Raw genomic sequence first — 18,152 nt, 5'->3', positions numbered from 1 at the left:
GACACGGCTTCATTTCCCATGGACACACACAAATAGTCAGCGGGGCGCCTGTCAGTCAGCCGGCCAGCGGAGACCCGGGCCGGGGGGCTCAGCGGAGTCCAGCGGACCCCCGTCCGGTCCCTCCAGGCCCCTCTTCATCCAGCAGGCTGGCTAATATGTGCTGTCAGAAGCAGTATGGGTGCCACATCCCAGACACAGACAACTCCATCCATCAGTAACGACGGCACTCCCGGCTGCACTACTCAGCCTCACCCAAAGGTGGCACTGTTGCCTTCTGGTTCACTCCAGTTTTCTGAGCCAAGACTGGCAGACAGGATCAAGCAGTCACTGAATGAAACATAAGTCTGAATATATTCAGGTTGCACATTTAATCCCTTTAATCCGTATAAAAGATACGCGCTCGCTGGAAGTCAGTCTGGCTTTATTGGTGCCAAACTGATAACCCTTATCTGCTGTGTATTTCCACGGATGGCAGGTTAGCTCTCAAGAGTCATCACCCTTGAAGATAAGGCGAGTTGTTTATATCAATAAAGCAGTAATGGACCCCCGCATCAGCCAGAGCAGCTCCGCCGCTCAACCTGCTGCCTGCGCCGGACATCTTGGCTTTATTAGGGAGATGAGGATTGAGGAGGACGGCTGTCAATACGCCGGGCTGCCACAAAAACCGAGGGTCCTGAGAGGAGGCTGCTGGGTGGAGTTTATTTTTATTTGAAGGCTAATCTGCCCGTTCTGATTAATGATTCCGATGAGGGGAGTGACAGCGTGCCAGGAGACGGAGAGAGGAGAGGGAGAAAGAGCTACCAGGTTTATTTGGACCCGGGCTGCAGGGGAGAAGGCCGAGTTCCAGCCCAGGTTAGGGTGGGGAGGGCGGGGAGGGCGGGGGGGATTCCTGTGCGCTCTGCTCAGGGCTGAGGTGCTGACTGAAGGACCCTGACCTCCGCTCAGCAGGAACAGCTTGACTCCATCACCCGGAGCACAGAGGGCTCGCACGCTGCAGCGACGGGGGCTTTCAGTGGAGGGGAGGGGGGGCAGTGAACTGACGGAACCGGCCAATCGGGGCAACGGCCAGCGGGTTAACTGAGTCCATGTTTCCGTGCTTAACGAGCCACTTCAGAGACCGAGGCGGCCTGAGGGAAGCCGTGGAGGCCATAGTGTGACTCCTGCTGCGTCCCAGCTCCTCTTTCCAGCACCAAACATGAAGTTGAAATAGTTCACTTCCGTCCAGTTCGTCTGCTTCATCTATTGAGTTATTGACCAGTCGCCGCCGGCTTCAGATCTGACCAGTGTTTAGCCTCAGCCGTGCCTCGTGGGGGGGGTCAGGGTTCACCTTTCAGGTCAGCCAGCTAATGATGACCTGCGCTAAAACCCAGAAGTGGGGAGCGCAGGCCTGATGTCGCCTGGCTGCAAACTTTAGCAGATGTAAATAGAGAAGTGTAATTTTCCATTAAAGCGTTTGCTGTCAATAATTTATATGTAAAGTAATAAGACGTGCACGGCGTCACCATTAAAGTAATGATGGCCACTGATTGATTACTGTCTGTTGTACTTTGTTTTCCTTTTTACTGTGTGCACATAAAATGTACTTTTATTTTCTCTCATGGGTGAATTTATTCAGACCTCGTGGAGCTATATTTTAAAAATTCATAATTTCCTTTGTAACATTTAAAAAAAACTAACGGTTAAATATGAGAAGACGGTCTGGTAATTGGCACATGGGGGAAAAAAAAACATTAATTACTCCATGTGAAGTTCAGTCACATAGATCTGAGGAGCTTTTCTCAGTGTTTATGTGAGATTCCCTCTTTCTGATCTGAACATGAGTTGATATCGAGCGGCGTCGGGAGGGACGGTCGCACTCCGACCCGGACTCGTCTCCGCTGACAGGCAGCTGTGCTATGCAGCCCTGTCACTCAGCCCTCAGCGCCAACAATGGCAGAAATTCCACCGTGTTTGTTTGGTTAAGGACGGAGCCCTCCGAAACCTCTGAACCTCCTCTGGATCCGCGGCAGCCTCGCTCGCTCGCCCCGAGAGCGGAGTCAGTGTCGGCCGCTCGCCCAGACAGCGGGAGGAGAGTTCACCCGCCGACCTGACAACAGTCGGCCCCATTTAGCAATTGTGTCTCTTCTGCTGCTCCACAATGGAGCAAACAAGCTAAATCCGCCTTGAAATGCACTTAGTAGAACATGTCAACATGTCAGAGAGCGCTCGGTTCTACGCTCCGGCTTAATCCGGCCCATTGAGCTCTGACAGTCGTCTGTGAGTCAGACATTCACGAAGCCTTTGTCAGTTCAGGTTCTGAGCTCCAGCAAGTGCAGAGCCTTCATACGCAGGTTCTAACACACTGGGTGGGAGTACAACCCTCAGCCGAGTCTTCAGGAGGAGCAGGAGGAGAAAATGATACATGCCTTGTGTAAACATTTGCAAAAAGAAAAAAAAAAAAGGCGCTTGGAAGAGAAAAGGCTCGACTTGGGTGAGGATTATCCCCGAGAAATGAATAGGAGCCAATTATGAGTGCTCTGTTGTATTGCCAGTGTCTGGCTCAAGAGCTGTCAGCCCCAGATGCCTGCGGGGCCCGGATGCAGCGCCGGGGACTCGAGCTGGAGAGCCGAGGTGAGAGTTTACAGTCGTTCCCCTCATCTGGCCTCCGGAGTTCAACACTATCGTCCTCTGAAGCCAGGCTGTAGCTGTACTGACAGAATCACAACAACAGGCGGATCAAGAAGGTTCAGACGAGGCTGTGTGAGAAGTTACACTGTTTAGAGTGAGTCTCTTCTGTGGAGATCATCAAAGAAAGGCACAGCGGTCTGCACCGGGTCGTGTTCACTGTCTGAATCCTCCCGGTGAGGAATGTCAAGGTTATCTTCGCTGTTTCAAACATCTTAAGGATTCCTGTTTGATTTTGCCACAAATGTTTCCTCTGCTGAGATTCACTCAGTGGCTCTCTGTCCTTTGTAACCTCAAACTCAAATAAAAGCAAAACGGTGGAAAATTTACACTTAAAGCGTGTCGGAACGGAGCCTCAGAGAGGTGAAGGCCTGCGAAATGAGCTTATCTGACCCCTGATAAGAACAGGATACCCCCAGGAGCGCTCTAAATTCAATACACATGGCCGCCGCTGTGGCCTTTATCAGAAGGGATGTGTGTGTCTGAACAGGAGCGAGCATCGGCGGTCAGGCTTGGCCTATCAGGACCAGTCTGGCGGACCAGTCTGCATCCAAAACAGGGCGTGTTCGATGTCATTAAGACAACAATTATATTCAGCAACCTCAAGTCTTAAACCACGCAGCCAGGTCTCTCACATCGACTGAAATCAACACTTCTTTTTGTTTTAAATCATTTCCAACATGTTAGTGCTGCTGGGACACAGCTTTTTGTAGATAATCAACTCAACAAGCTTGTGCGTAACAGACGACTTCAGTTCGCTTCCCGACGTTTGTGAAGCAGAGAAACCATCAGTGTCAACGCCGAGTTGACAGTTTCCTTCTGAACGTGTCTGCTCCGAGGCTCTGGTGTTATCAGCCCGAGTCGCTTCACATAAATCAACCCCAGACCCTCCAGTGGCGTGAAGACCTCGCAGTCTGCAGCCAGCACATCCGCCTGGACGGCTCAGTGCACGGGCGACCGCTGCAGATTGCAAATCATGCTGATATCTGTGTTTGTAAGTAATGTATGTGGTAAGAACACACACACACACACACACACACACACACACACACACACTACGCGTTCTGGATGCAGAGTGTGTGCGTTAGCTATGCCTCACTGTTTGTCTCCATCTGATGGGAGACGCCGCTGTGTGTTGTGCGTGGATGTGGAGTGAAGTGTGTGTGTGTGTGTGTGTGTGTGTGTGTGTGTGTGTGTGTGTGTGTGTGTGTGTGTGTGTGTGTGTGTGTGTGTGTGTGTGTGTGTGTGTGACCTGCTCGGCCTGGCTCGCTCATCACTCAGGAGATTCCCCTCAAAAAACGGAGGGGAAACGCCGGTGTTTCCAAAACAAATTCAACATTTTCAGACAGTTCTAAAACAGAGAGCGGCGGCATCACAGGGAAACTCTGCTGCGCCGAGGCCAGCGGTGTAATTCAGCAGTTGCAGCTCAGTAATCAGCCGTTCAGGGTAACCCTCGGCCTTCCAGTCCTCCGGATGACTAATGAAGCAGCAGGAAGAGTGGTCATAACTGCAGGTCTCCACTCACTGATCTGGCTTCTGTCGTGCTGAAGCTACGCCTCTCTTTATTTTTGCTCTCCTCGCTTGGCTGCCTCTTGCAGTTCAACATGCTTTCAAATCTTTACTTAAAAATAACTTCTATGATAATTACGGGTGATTTATTTGTGTACATCTTACTTTTGAATTGACATTATATTCCAGAAGGTCAAGTGTTTATAAATTGAGCTGTGAGCACTAAATCGTCACATGGGCACATTTACAGTTAAGCCAGAGGTCAGAGAGGATCCTGTGGACGTGGCCATGAACAACCGATTCATCATTACAGTGGAGTTTCGTGACGGATTGATAAGAATATTACCTTTAGACACCGGGCGCCTCCCCCTCTTCCCTGTTCCAGAGGGAGGATGACTCCGTGAAGCTGATAGCGGCGTCAAAGCTGCGTTTTGTTGGACAGGCCGGCCAGTCACTCCTCGCCCTCCCTGAGATTTCTCCACTCACACTTGTGAAGATGCCAAAGGAAAACATGAACCGCGGAGGCCTCGGCACAGCCGCATGTGATACCTGCACGTCCAACACACACTCCCGTCGGCCCGTATCTCCTCCTGCCGTCCCGATAGCTTAATGTGGACTCATCTGCTGACACGCAGAGAAGCACTCTGGTCTGCGTGCAACTGGAGGAAAAATCACTTTATCACAGAGTGGAGGTGCAATTCCAGAGAGAAGTGAAAGGAATCTCACAACACACTGTATGTGACGCACGTTTTCAGTTCTCTCTGAGGATCAAGCCTTTGGGTTTACGCTCCGTCTCGGGCTGTTTGGTGGACTGGTGCTGCTTCAGACGTTCATACAGTAGTTCACCACAAAAGTTCAATTATAAAAACTTTAATGATGATGGTCCAAAAAGGTTCATTGGTCTTTCCAATTTATAGTTTAATGATGATGATGATGATGATGACTTGATATAGTTTAAAAAAAACAGTTTTAAAAGGATGTGACTCAGTGGGCGAATATTGTTCTGTCACTATTACACTGTAAATGTCCGTCTTTCAAAGTGTCCTTGGGCAAGGCACCAGTTGTGAAGCTGCCTCAAAAGAAGGTTGTGCAATATTTGGTATGCATGAAATGGTGAGTGTGACTGACAGTACAAAGCACTCTGAGGCTGCTGAAGGACATACAACTTTTCAGAGGCAACACGCGTATTTACACTTTGTCTGTGACTGAAGGAGCCGTTTTAACTGTTGGATTAAATTCCAGTGGAAGGTTGAGGGCTCACAACGTTCACATTCTTGCTCGTCTGCATCAAAAGGAAAAAAATAGTTTCATTAAAAATTGATTTATGAAAGGTTCATGGTAATGTGTGTGTGTGTGTGTGTGTGTTCATAGTTTAAAAACTTTTAATGCGAACAATCACAGCAAGGAGGGAAGTGATGGAGCAATGCAGCTGTCTTTCTTTTCAAGTCGGGACGCTTCAGTCCACTTTATTCCGAGAAGGATCACAGGAGGCTGTAATAATTCAGCTGTTTCATATGTTTATCACCTGCTTCACTGTGCAAAATGGATTTCATGACCTTGGACTTGACTGTGAGTTTGGCTCCACAATTTCAACCTCCACTGAACTGAAGCAAGAACTGCAACAAAGTGAGTTATCATGTGAGAAAGACGGCGTCAAGTATGACGTCTGGTGTTACTGTAACTACAAAAGGGTCTGGAGAAAACACAGGAAGGCACAGGTGAAACATGCAAACATACTGTATAAGCACTTCGGCTTGGATTCAAACCTTGGAGATGTTGATGGGAAGGAACAGTGTGAGCACTGTGCCACTTTAATATGCATTGCTGAAATCTTCCATCCATCCTTTTATATATCACTTTATCCAATTCAGGACAGCCGATCCCAGCTGAGAATGGCCTGGAGGCACGCCACACCCTGGACAGGTCACCAGTCCATCGCAGGGCAAACAGTCACACCTGCAAACAGCTGAAACCCATCGCATTTCCGTTAACAAGAACAACATTTTAAAAAGCACCATTTCCTTTTCCTTTGTGTACATGCTTCTTTCACTTTCCTCACAGCTCGTCTGTGTCTGGAAACAGTGGCTTTCTGTGCACAAACTGTGTAACCATTCCTTCATGAAGTGAGAGGAGAGCGGACGGCGGCGCTCCTCCCTGGAGTTTTGCCCTCGGCAGTGAGTCCTCCACCTCTCCACGATGAGAGGGGAGCCTGGTGAAAGAGCACCAGCAGGGCGAATCATAGCGCTCCCGTCTATTTCCATCGCGCTGCGGTCGGCCTGCCGCTCAGGCCGACCCGCAGCCTTTCTAATTTGGTGATGAGCTGTAAAATGACCTGCCTGCCCCGACTGGAGCAGGAGTGGGATTCCGGGGATTTCCTTACCAGGCCTCTTGTGCTGGATGGAAGACACTGTATACACACCCCAGCCCTGTCGCCCTCTCCTGCTCGCCGGTGGGGAGACCAAAGCACTTTCTCCCAAGGGCACCGTGGGCATTGTCCCTCACACCCAGCTCGCTCATGAGTAAGCTGAGATGCCAGGAATAATTGATGACGCTGTGGGCCATGGTATCTGTGCAGGCCAGGCAGAAGACTCTCTCTCCCACCTCCCGCTGAGGGGTGACTGTCCTGCCACCTCCATTTGCACTAATTGGTTTAAGCCCACAGCTACACTGCAGCGGAGACTCAACCTTTTCATGTTTGTCGTTAAGTGCTGCTGTATTTGATCTGTCTCATTAATGGATTAGATACAGCGATAATCCTTCTCCACCCCGAATCCAAAACATCGTGTGACTCATTTAGCATAATTTGAGCGTGATATGTCTCAGAGGTGAGAATAATATGTGCGCTTTACCGCAGCAAATGCTTCAACAGGAGTGTATCTCTAATGTTCATCAACTGATTTGCCTGAAGAAATTCCGGAGCAGAGAATTGTTTCACGTGGGGATTATTGAGCAAACATTGTCTTCTGACTTTCTCGAGTTTTTCTGTTGCTGAGACTCGAGGATTGTTTGGATTTCAAACCTGCTCTGTGCCACATGCTTTGCTCTCTCTCCCACTGAGCCACCTGTACTCCGCATTGTTTCATTTTAGAGTGCAAGGGGGATTGGCTGACTCTAATCCACGCTCACAGAAGAGGTTTAAAACACTCTGGTTTCATTTAATCTTCCAGCTCAGACCAAGCCGAGCTTGAAACCCGCTTTCTCCATGATAGGAATGGACAAATAAAGGTCTCTCCCAGCGCTCCCATGAAAGGGGTCTGTGTGCTCTGTGGATTAGAGCTCTGTGTTTTCTCTCTCTCTTTCTCAATTAGACTGAAACGGACTGCAGAGAAAAATAAAGACTCCCCTGTTTGTGCAATATTGGAAGGCTGAGCAAGTTTGATATTGCCCACTTCTGTATTTTACCTTTTTTAGTTATGATACTGACAATTCTGAAAAAAAAAACTGGATAAATTTAGACTCTAGAACATCTGTGATATTACCTTTGTTGAGAGAAAAATGTCTCCATGGCAAAAGAAAATATTTATTGGAAAGTCTACTGCTTGAATATTGAAATTATACATTGAACATTTTTAGAGTGTTTGATCAGTTCCATATTTTCTTCAAATTTGGATTTTTTTTTTTTTTAAATTTGCAGTACATTTATTGACACAGTAGAAGCCTGACGTTCTTCGTCAAAGCTCAGTTCAAGGTATAGCCTGTGAGGGAAACCTCACTGTTACTTGGTTGAGCTCACACTACAAATAACTTTTCTGAGGATGCCAGTGATAAAAATCTGGCCTGTACATAAAATCAGCCCTAAAACAAATGGTATTAGAGGGGTTGGTGTAGGCTGTGGGCTGTGAGAGATGCTTTGATACTGCTGCTGATGACGATGCAGGTGGATTGGATGCCGTCCTTGTGTACTTCACCCAGACCTGACATCTCCAGAGGTTCTGATGATTCTGCAGTGGTTGGATGTATCAGCAGGGATAATGAGTACAGAGTGACTCTGAACAATTTATTCACTTAGTGTGAGCAGAACTGTCACTGTTCACATTAATCTGGTGGGCCTGAGAGGGACAGGGTTTCCAGTCCATGTCCCCCATTTCCATCCAGGGGTTCAGTGTGGATGTTGCAGAAAATTGCAATATCTGGAGCTGTGGACAATAAAATGGACCGGGTGGGGAACACTGAAGCACTTTAGAAGAAGGGGAAAAGCTGCCTCTATGTTTTGATGTGGCTGAAGTCCTTCAGCATCTGTTGTATTATGCTAAAAGTTTTCTCTGTGTCTGTGGTGGCGAGTGCTCTCATCTATGCTGTTGCATTCTGGGGCAGCAGGCTGATGGTGGCTGACACCAACAGGCTTGACCAACTTGAATAGGCCAGTGACATTGTGGGGGTGGAGGCAGACTCAGTACAGGTGGTTTCAGACAGCAGGAGCCCCATCGATGAATTGAAGGTCCATTCTGACCAATGTTTCTTACCCCCTCAATGATGTCCTGTTCACCAGCAGGAGCGCCTTCAGCAGCTCATACCAACATGCTCCATACAGTGCCACAGGAAATCCTTTTCTTCCTCAGACTGTAACTCTCCCCTGGAAATAATGTTGTCCTTGTTGTGCCAAGTCATTCTTCCATGCTAATATTAGTCCATGTACATGCCTTGTACGTATTAATATATACTTATCTAAATATTACTCTTAATTAATTGATATTTTACCATGTAATTCTATTTATTTGTATTTTAACATGCATGAACCAATGCTGTAAACAAAAATTCCCTCTGGGATTCATCAAGTCGCTATTCTATTCTATTGCATGCTGAGTCATCACCAACATAAAGAGGGTGGAACACATTACAGCTTCAGTCTCTGTACTGGCTGCCTGTACTGGATCCACTTCAAAATCACACTTGTCTCTAATGCTTTGAATGGTCTCGTTCCTAAGTACATCTCAGATCTGCTTTTTGAAAAGGATCATTCAGACTCTTGAAGTCCTCTGAAAGAAGTTAACGAAGTGTTCCCAGAGTCTGAAGCAAACAAGGTGAAGCAGCTTATAGTTCCAATGCTCCTCATCTATGGAACAAAGTTTGTAAACATCTGAAGACTGCTCAAACATTCTCTTTTTCTTCTAAAGCAGGCCTTAAAACACTACTACTTGATCAGGCTTTCTAATAAACTATAAGTTTTACTCATTCTATTAGTTTTACGTTAATGTATTCACTTTATTTCCTTGTATTTTTGCCTGAATGACGCTTCATAAATACATTTCTATTCTATTCTATTCTATTCAGAGAGAGCGAGGGAGAGAGAGAGAGCGAGAGAGAGAGATTGCAAAGCCCTTTTTGTTCAGGCACCGCCCTGGCCAGCCCCGCTGCTGTAAACAGAGGTCCTTCTTCTCCGGAGCGCGCATGTTTTGTTTCCTTCTTTAAATCTGCCACAGTTTCCTATGTATCTGAAAAACACCGCTGTCTCTCCGACATGGTATATTTTAAAGCGTTTTTGAAGCGTCCTCTTGATTTTTCCTCTGCATAACTCCTTCTATAACCGCGACTTCTGCCTGTCAGGTCCTGAAAAGGTACACATACAGTATTATGTTGCTTCTATCATCTGCTCGCGTGTCGCCTTGTTAAACTGTTTGTCAATAACCTCTCAAAGTCCTTTAATTCACATTGTTTACCTGACATCTACCAGGCATTTAAAAGCCGCTCCCAGCATCTTTTAATAGCGTTTTGGCAATCCTGACATATCTTCTCTGAATGACAGCTGTCTTCTTTATTGACACATGAGATACACTCCCCACAAATCCTTCCCTTGTTTGTGTTTGGGTTTGCCTGTTGTACTAAGATTACCAGCCCTTCTCACCGTGCGTTAGAGAAAGTATAACAGTGTTATCAGAAATGCAGGATCAAATTGGCATGTGTGGTTTTGTTTATTTTTTTTCTCTGATTGATGGGATAACTACGAAAAAAAAATTGGACAATTTGAGCAAAGTTTGGTCTGACTTGACTTGAGTCATTTTGCAAAATATCTTGAAATTAGCTGTTTAACATCTTTTTTTCCCCCACATTAGAAATTATTGCGTGGACAGTTATATTTAATTTTCATACTTGAATCAACTAAGGTTTCATCCACTTATCCCTCTTTCATTCCTACTTATCATACCATCTTTATTCACACAACCATGGTTGAAGCCAAGTATTGGACATGAGGAGTGCAAATTAAATAAAACATAAGACACTAAACTAAAACTGGAATCCAATGTCCCATGCTACATTGAATGCTAGTGAGTAAAATTAGGCTAAAAATGGAAAAAGAACAGGCTTGTCTGATGTTTCAAGGCAGATTGTTCCACATTTTAGTGGAAGTGATTCCACTTTGATTTGTGTACCACCAGGACCAGCTGACCTGAGAGACCAAGCTAAGATTGAAGCAGCTCTGAAAGCATGGGGTGGAGTGCGACCATTTGATGATTTGAAAACAAGTAGAAGAAGTTTAAAATTAAGTCTTAAAGCTTGTGTGCAGTTGAAACTTATTCCAGTTGACTTAAGGCAGATATAAAACACACCAGTGAAATGTTTTTGCCCAAACTTCATCACATGGCAAGACAAGTGTATTCACACTGCACCATTCAGACACAAGACAATTCACAGTGCTTTCCAAGGAAATGAAGGAGAAACATCAGATCAAAGTTATTAAGAATCTTAGCCTTGAGTGATTAACATTATGAAATATATTTAAAAAAAAAACAATTAAAAAAGGCCTGATTAGAAAGCGAAAACTTTATGAAGATAATAACACAGACCTGAGCAAATATTAGCGTTTTAAGGCCTGATTATAAATTTAAACTTCCCACACAGTCTTATTCATTTTTTTAGTTCAAAACATACCATTCATATTGTGGTATTTGTATTTTTATAATAACAAATTTCCCAAATAGTTTCATTTGTGAAGTGATCTTGGGATATCTCCTATGTGAACCTCGGCATCTACCAGTCGTAACACGTAAGATGCACATTTGTGACAAGTGTTTGTAAAAGGTGTTTTGTTTTTTAAACTCAAGTTTGCTATCAATGTTCTGTTTGACCTCCCGTGCACGAACAGTTGCCTCTCTGTCGAGCTTTTCACTGCTCAGTACTTAGCGTGCATGCCGTCACTCATCACACCCCTGGAGATGACTGACAGCTTAAGCATCGCGGGATGCTGTTTGACAACATGTAGCATCCTCTTGTTTCCTGTGCTGTGTTTTGCATGACGTCTCATCGGGATTACAGAACAACAAGCATTTACTTGTTTTCATATCTGTTCTGTACTGACAGCAAAACCCCTGCACCTCTCTGAAGGCCATCACGCCCAAAATGTAAGGTGATGTGTGGTGATGACACCACAGCTGTCGACCCTCTTGTGTCCTTTTGTGCTGTCGTGCCCGGGTAAATGACCTTATGGAGGAAATGGGTGATAATGCAAACAGATAAGGCTCCCGGTACCTGTTGACCACAGTCAGAACCTCCTAAATCAGGACCCTCTGACACAGTGCTCCATCAGTGCCTGCCTCAATGACACCCACAAGGCATTAAGCCCTTATCTGCAATGGCCCCTGCTTAGCATTCACGCCATTCACTTGAACAATGCTACCTCTTCCCGCTCAGTGGATCTGTGACTGACAGTGGGTGTTGGTGCACTTGTGTCTGACTTCAGCCTCTATCTGACGCTGGGCTGTTTATCCAGTCCAGATACCCCCACCAAGACACAATAAAGGGCGTGCGTCTTCCTTGCCACTTCCTGTGCTGTTTTTCTAACTGGACTTTTATAATGGACCACGCTCTCTATTTGGCACATCGGTTTCCTCCTCAGGAGGACCTGTATTGGTTGGGGGAGGGTGAGAAAAAAGAAAGGCTGACTAATGGTTGCAGAGCCAGTTCACCACCCACTGACCAGCCGGCGAGGTGGAAATGCCTTCGCGGCCAGACATCGAGCAGCAGGGAAACGGCAGATAAGGCCGTTGCCTTTGATAAACAGCAGGATGCCGAATAGCGGCGGTGCAATGTGGTAGCTATACACGGATTTGAGATCCTTTTTGTGTGCAAAGATGTTCTGCAGAAGGAATGCTTTTATTTCCACTGGAGGTCGTATCTAGAATGAAGCTTTTGAGTTATGTGTAATCTACTTTGGGTTTTCATCATGCAGCTCAGATCTCATATTTGATGAGGTTGATATCAGTTGGCGAGATCTTGGGATCCCATGCCTCCATAATGGCTCCTGTGAAGCTGAGGCATTATAAAGCTTCTATAATAAACCCCTGTGATCAGCATGTCCCTCCCTCCCTGCTCTTATTTATGAATGGCAGAATTTGACAAGGGGGCAGCTCAGGTGGGTTGCTGCCGATCACATGATACCAGCACTAAGCGAAGAATGTGGACAGGACTCCCCCGCCTCGCCTCGCCTCGCCTCTCCTCACGGAACAAAAAACTTTGATGCCCCCTATCATAACGAATACTCTCTCTCTTCGAGCCTCATATGCGCAGCAGTGCTGAGGAGGGGGAACGGCCGCTGCAGCCGGGGGGCGTGGGGTGGGGGGGCGCAGATAGTGGCTGTGTTTGATCTGAAGGTCGCCAGCCCCTTGCTGGTGTTGAGAGATCCTTGGCGGACGAGGCTGGCTCTTATTTAATAACATGAAGGGGAAGCGGACCTTTCTCTCATAATTAGGCCTAATTACCCCGTAGGTGTGGACAGACAGCCCAAGAAGAGACAAACTGCCTTTATCCATGGACTTAGAGTCAGATTACCCCGAGCTGTCTTATCTGTTACAGGGCCAGCGGGAGCCTCGGCCGTCTTCTCCTGCCTCATCCCGCTGCAGCCGACGTCCAGCTCGCTCAGTCGGCCTGATTTATTATGGCACGTCCGCAACACGCAGGTTTAATTACGCTCAGCCTGTTAGTTTGTTGCTACGTGATTCTGAGATTTTTTTTTCTTCTTCTTTTTAGCATTGACATGTTTAATAAGGAGACTGTGCAGCACGGAGCAATTTACTGACCCGCCGGGCCCTTGGCTATCTGTTGTCCAATCACTTCATGAAGCCTTCTGACATTTATTAAAACCGATGCAATAAATTTTGGAGAGAACAAGTATCTTGTCCTTGAGTAACTTTGGCACGAATACGTCGAGCAGTGAACTTACCTCGAGGTGAGTCTCGAAGGGAAACTGCTCTTGTGACAAACGACGGGCCCGATCGGTTGCTTGGCCGCCGCTCTCTGTTCGCATGGAACAGATTTAAGGGTACTTGGAAATAGATTTGAGTGACATCCTGCTGTGGTGTTGTTTGTTTACAGTATCCGTCTCTGGCTTCCTGAGCTGCCTACATGTTTGTGTTTGGGTTTTGTGGGTGACTCACTTTCAGCCACGACAACAGTCCCATTGTTGGGGCCGGTCCAGCCTCTGGAAACGCTGACGTCTGGAAAACGGGAGGAACTCTCGAAGGAAGCGGCAGTAGGGGAAAGTTGCTGCTGCGTTCATCTTTGTGATATTAGTTTTTACGGGTGAAATAGTAAAGTCTGCATCGCCGTCCCCGGTTGTTATGTTTTGATTGACAGCGAGCTGGTCTTCAGACAGTGAACGTAGCCGGTTTGAGGCCGCTGTGTCCGTGACTCACAGCCTCATACGGGCCCGCTGCAAAAGGACAATGAGGGACGCTTAATCCACCTGTTATCAGCGTGAGCCTCCCCCTGTCACACACTCACACAGGCTCAGGACTCTGCTTCAGGAATGCGGCCTTACCCACCCGTTCACAGGAGGAGCAGCTTAACTGATAGACCCTCACAAAAACACTGTTGACGTTTTCTCGCCGTTGTCCTCATACCACACAAAAACAAGTTCGTACAGTCGATGGCTGGAGGCTTTTTCTGTTGCTTCAGCTCACAGATAGGCACCATTCTTCATGGTCAAAATCCCCGGCAGTCATTTGTCAGATTGTCATTTTTACATATTTTCAGGGATCTTGTTGCCGTCTTCTCTCGCGGCGCCATTTCACAACCCGTTCTGTGCATCCCTGGTAAATTCATTTCAACTGTGTCCGTTTGAGACCGTCAGACTGCAGCATTGTGAGGTTAATTAGGCAGGCCGGCCAGGGCTATCTGTCTCTCCGCTTCACAGGTTCACATGGACAATTTAACCACTAACCTTCTGAAATGAGCTGCTCCTGAATGCCTCGGGCTCCAGTTTCAGTGTCTGCTGATTGCGAAGTGCAGAGGGGGTTATGATAAGTAAAAGTATGGGGCGGAGGGGCCGGCTGCTGAGTGTTGCTTTATTAACCGTGGCATAAACAGCACTGTGCAGATTCCCACTGTGTCTCTGTGCGATCTGTCTTCATTCACGGACTAGCTGTGTCTGTTTTGTGTATGGATGGATGAGATTTTAAAATGTTTTTGTGGGAGAACAACACATTAATTCATTTCCCTGAAAGAAATGTGTCCACTGTTGAGGCTGATCAGAGCAGTCAGCAGTACCATGCACATGTTTTTGGTAATTAGTTGGGACCTTCCTTGTGACTCTCTGCTCTGTTGAGTAAATGAAAATTGTTATGTAAACTAGTGGAAAAACAGAAAACATTTCATAAAACACCCATATTTTTGATTGTATATCCTCTGCTCAGTGTATTGTCTTCGCTTTCCGAAGGTTTTAGCTTTGACCATCTTCAGTGGAAGCAGGTCTTGCGAGGTCATGTCATTAAACTGCGATGCCGCTGTAGCCCCAACTAGTGGTGGCCGACTGCATTGCATGCAACATGCTTCACACATAATTGAAACTCTAATTTGTTTGACCAACTGAGATTTCCGGTGGTGATTCAGGAGACTAATTGGCCACTTCCATAGTTGTAAGAATTGCTTTTCAAATAATTTTGCCAACAGTTTGTATTCGCGAATCAACATCAAACACATCACTGGAGTCAGGTCAGTACGTTGTATACATGATTTTCCATGTTCAGGCATCCTGTTTTCCTTATGTGGTTTTCCTGAAATAAAGAAAAGGAAGAAATATTTGCATTGTAGCTCAGTGTGTTTGTACTTAACGTTGGTAATTTTTCCCATGCTGAGAGGCCAAGCGTAACACAGCGCATCATGCTTTACTGCAGTTACCTTACAGCTCATGGTTAGTTCATGAAATACTATGTAATGGTGTGAAATCATTTGCGTGGATTTCTCCTCTGTGCTCATCAGTGCTGTTCTGCTGAAGAATATGGAAAACCTCCAAAAATGAACCATGTGCAGCACTCCCGCCACTGTTTCTCATGTTGCTTTTTTTGTCGGGATGGATTGACATGAGCAGTGAATCGCTGAGCAGCACTGAACATGCGATTGCACAGAATTTTATTGTGAGAGCATCACTTCCTGGCGGCATGCCTGTGGTCGGATCTGTTTCCTCACCTGCCCGGCCGACAAATGACATAAAAGCCCGAGCTCTTCCCTCTGCCTCTGGGACAACGGCTGCTGATTACAAGAGAAGGGAGAAGCCCGAATCTCAGAGTGTTTACTGTAATTAAGCTGTCAGTGGCTTTGATTCATGACGTATTGAGTAAGCGAGGTGTTATAAGGTAGAGGAGAGAGAGAGAGACTGCTACAGGGTTTGTCGCTACTGACAATGGAGAAAATACAGACACAACCGTCTGCAGTGTGGAAGATGTGGAAGACAGGCTTGAAGGCATAATGGAGCTCCTCTCTGATTGCCTCTGCTTAGTGTTTTGAGTGAGGAGAAGGAAAAAAAGAAATTACAAGGGTTTCTGTGATTTGGCCTGTCTAAACATTTGTCTTCTATTCTTCTGTAAGACTGAAATTACCTGTTTTGATTGGACTTTTTTTTTTCTTCTCATTTCTGCAGAAATGGTGCCGCCTCGCTGACAGTTTGTGATGGAAACATTGTTTTTGCAGCTCAGTCTTCACTGTGAGCTTTTCCCAGCCTTTCTTTCTTTTCTTTTTTATTTTTTTTAATGATTCTTCAGCCTTGATTACACGACTGAGTTATAATAATTCCCGCTCACCTGTTCTGCTGGACAGCATTGTCTTTTTCAGTGACTGAAATGGTGCGATTGCGCTGAGAGCGTAACGGAGGGATGTCTCGCCCCGCTCCATCCCCCATCTACACCCTGAGGGGAGCCGGTGCCCCTCTTAACAGCCTCCACTTTAGCTGTCATGGAGAAGGCACTCCTCTCCTGTTTTCTGGGTGAGTCAGCTTTAATTCTTTTCAGACAGTCAAGTTGTCATTTATAAAGTTCATTAATTTCTTTTTCACAAAAATCACAAATGTATTAAGAGCCTGACTCATGTGACTGTTTTAACTCTTTGGGTTTTGCAGGTCAGGCAAAGGTGCCATCCACATGTGGAACCTGAACAGCAGGAGGCCTGAGAAGGTCATCGAAGGTCATTCTGGAAGCTCGGTCATGTGGGTCAGCACCCTGCAGTCCAGAGATAACCTCATCAGGTACAGTACAGACCACCTTTCTGTATTTGGATTAAAAGTCCAATCTGTGAGGTTTAGGGCGGGGGCATCAACCGCGAGGCCCGTGGGCCAAAACGGGGCCGCAAGTGACTCCAATGTGGCCCGTGAAGACACTAAGCAAATTGTAAAGATTTCAAAGAAAACACTGAATTGTGGGTTTTTGAAAATTTCAATGTATTTTGAACCAAAAGATATTAAAACTGACTTCATGTTTAGATTGGAGCAATTTTTGGCTATAATTATTTCATTTTTGTGAAAATATAGATCTTTTCTTCAGCTACACTCTGTGCCACAGCAAAGAAAAGTTTAAATTTAAAGGTTATATTGGCACTGCTTTACCCATCCGGCCCACTCAAGATGGAATCAGGCTGGATGTGGCTCTTGCACTAACGTGTGTTTGACACCCCACTTGTTTTACTGTATAATCTGCTGTTTCTTTTTGCAACATTTTCCTGATTATCTTATATCGTTTTGTTTTCGATTGCACCTTCAACTTAACTTTTGATCTGATTTCATTCTCAGGGTGTCAGTTCGATATGGTAACTGCTGCAGTTTCCTCTTGCGTTTTGCTTTTTTTCCCGCGATGGTGGTCCAGTCAGGGACGAGACATGCAGGTGTGTCTGTGGGACCTGAGCGAAGGCCGCAGTGAGCCGGTGGACGCCGTGTGGACCGGCAGCGTTGGGTTCTGTCAGTGCTCCGTGCTGGAGACGAGCCCGAGCGCCTCCCTGCTGGCATATCCAGGCCAACAGACGGAAGAGGTCAGTGGGTCAAAGAGGAGACTGAGCTTCCTCCATCCCCATCGGGGTCATGTCGTACGTAAGGGTTGAGAATGTTGAGAAATATTTTCGAAGTTTGTCTAAATTGCAAGATTTGAGTCATTCCTCAGGAATTTCACTTAGTGTGGAGATTGATATCTTATTAATAATCTATCCATCCATCTTCTGGAGCTGTCTTCATCCAAGTTAGGCCCACAGCTGGAGCTGATCCCAGCCGACTGTTGGCAAATGCAAGGGTACGCCCTCCACAGGTTATTAATAATGTTATCTTCACCTGTCAGAGTTTGTCAGAAAGTTTTGAGCTACTTTTGAGCCATTGCAGTAATGTAATTGTGTCAAAGAGGCATACTGCTGCATCCACAGTAGGTGGATTTGCTAAATTGGTTAAATTCACCAGGTGGTTGATCGGTGTCTGATGATAAAATGAATCAAGTAGAATCAGGAAATGTGTTGCAGGTCAACCTGATCTTCAAGCACGTGTTTTGCAGTCATAAACTGTCAAACAGCTATCTGACTGAATGCCATCCTTCATAAATCAGCCGTCATGAGTCAGCATGCAACAACAGTATGGAAGTAAATCTGTGCCATCTGATTTTGAATTTGAATTTTTAGACCTGAATTATTTTTGCATCGAAATCTGACTTTGAATTTTAAAAGCGTTTGAATTTCCAGCACTGATTTCTTTTAACTGTGTAAAAAAATTCATTGCAAAAAAATTCAATGTCTAAAAAAATTCA

General features: G+C 46.0%; 1 protein-coding gene across 1 annotated transcript in view; it reads left to right on the top strand.

Annotated features, from left to right (window-relative positions):
- The first annotated feature begins 9,582 nt into the window (after positions 1-9,582).
- gnb1l (guanine nucleotide binding protein (G protein), beta polypeptide 1-like) overlaps positions 9,583-18,152 on the top strand; it is a 30,167-nt gene continuing 21,597 nt past the window's right edge. Inside the window, exons 1-5 of the mRNA XM_030105427.1 lie at positions 9,583-9,728; positions 16,022-16,084; positions 16,198-16,363; positions 16,496-16,621; positions 17,235-17,397. Of these exons, the coding sequence (XP_029961287.1) occupies positions 16,254-16,363; positions 16,496-16,621; positions 17,235-17,397 (399 nt within the window). The 5' untranslated portion in view covers positions 9,583-9,728; positions 16,022-16,084; positions 16,198-16,253. The remainder of the gene's footprint in view (positions 9,729-16,021; positions 16,085-16,197; positions 16,364-16,495; positions 16,622-17,234; positions 17,398-18,152) is intronic.

This window comes from Salarias fasciatus, chromosome 12 (genome assembly GCF_902148845.1).
Source record: "Salarias fasciatus chromosome 12, fSalaFa1.1, whole genome shotgun sequence".
Classification (NCBI taxonomy): Eukaryota; Metazoa; Chordata; class Actinopteri; order Blenniiformes; family Blenniidae; genus Salarias; species Salarias fasciatus.
Note: the sequence above shows the minus strand (reverse complement) of the source record. Positions and strands in the feature narration are given on the sequence as shown.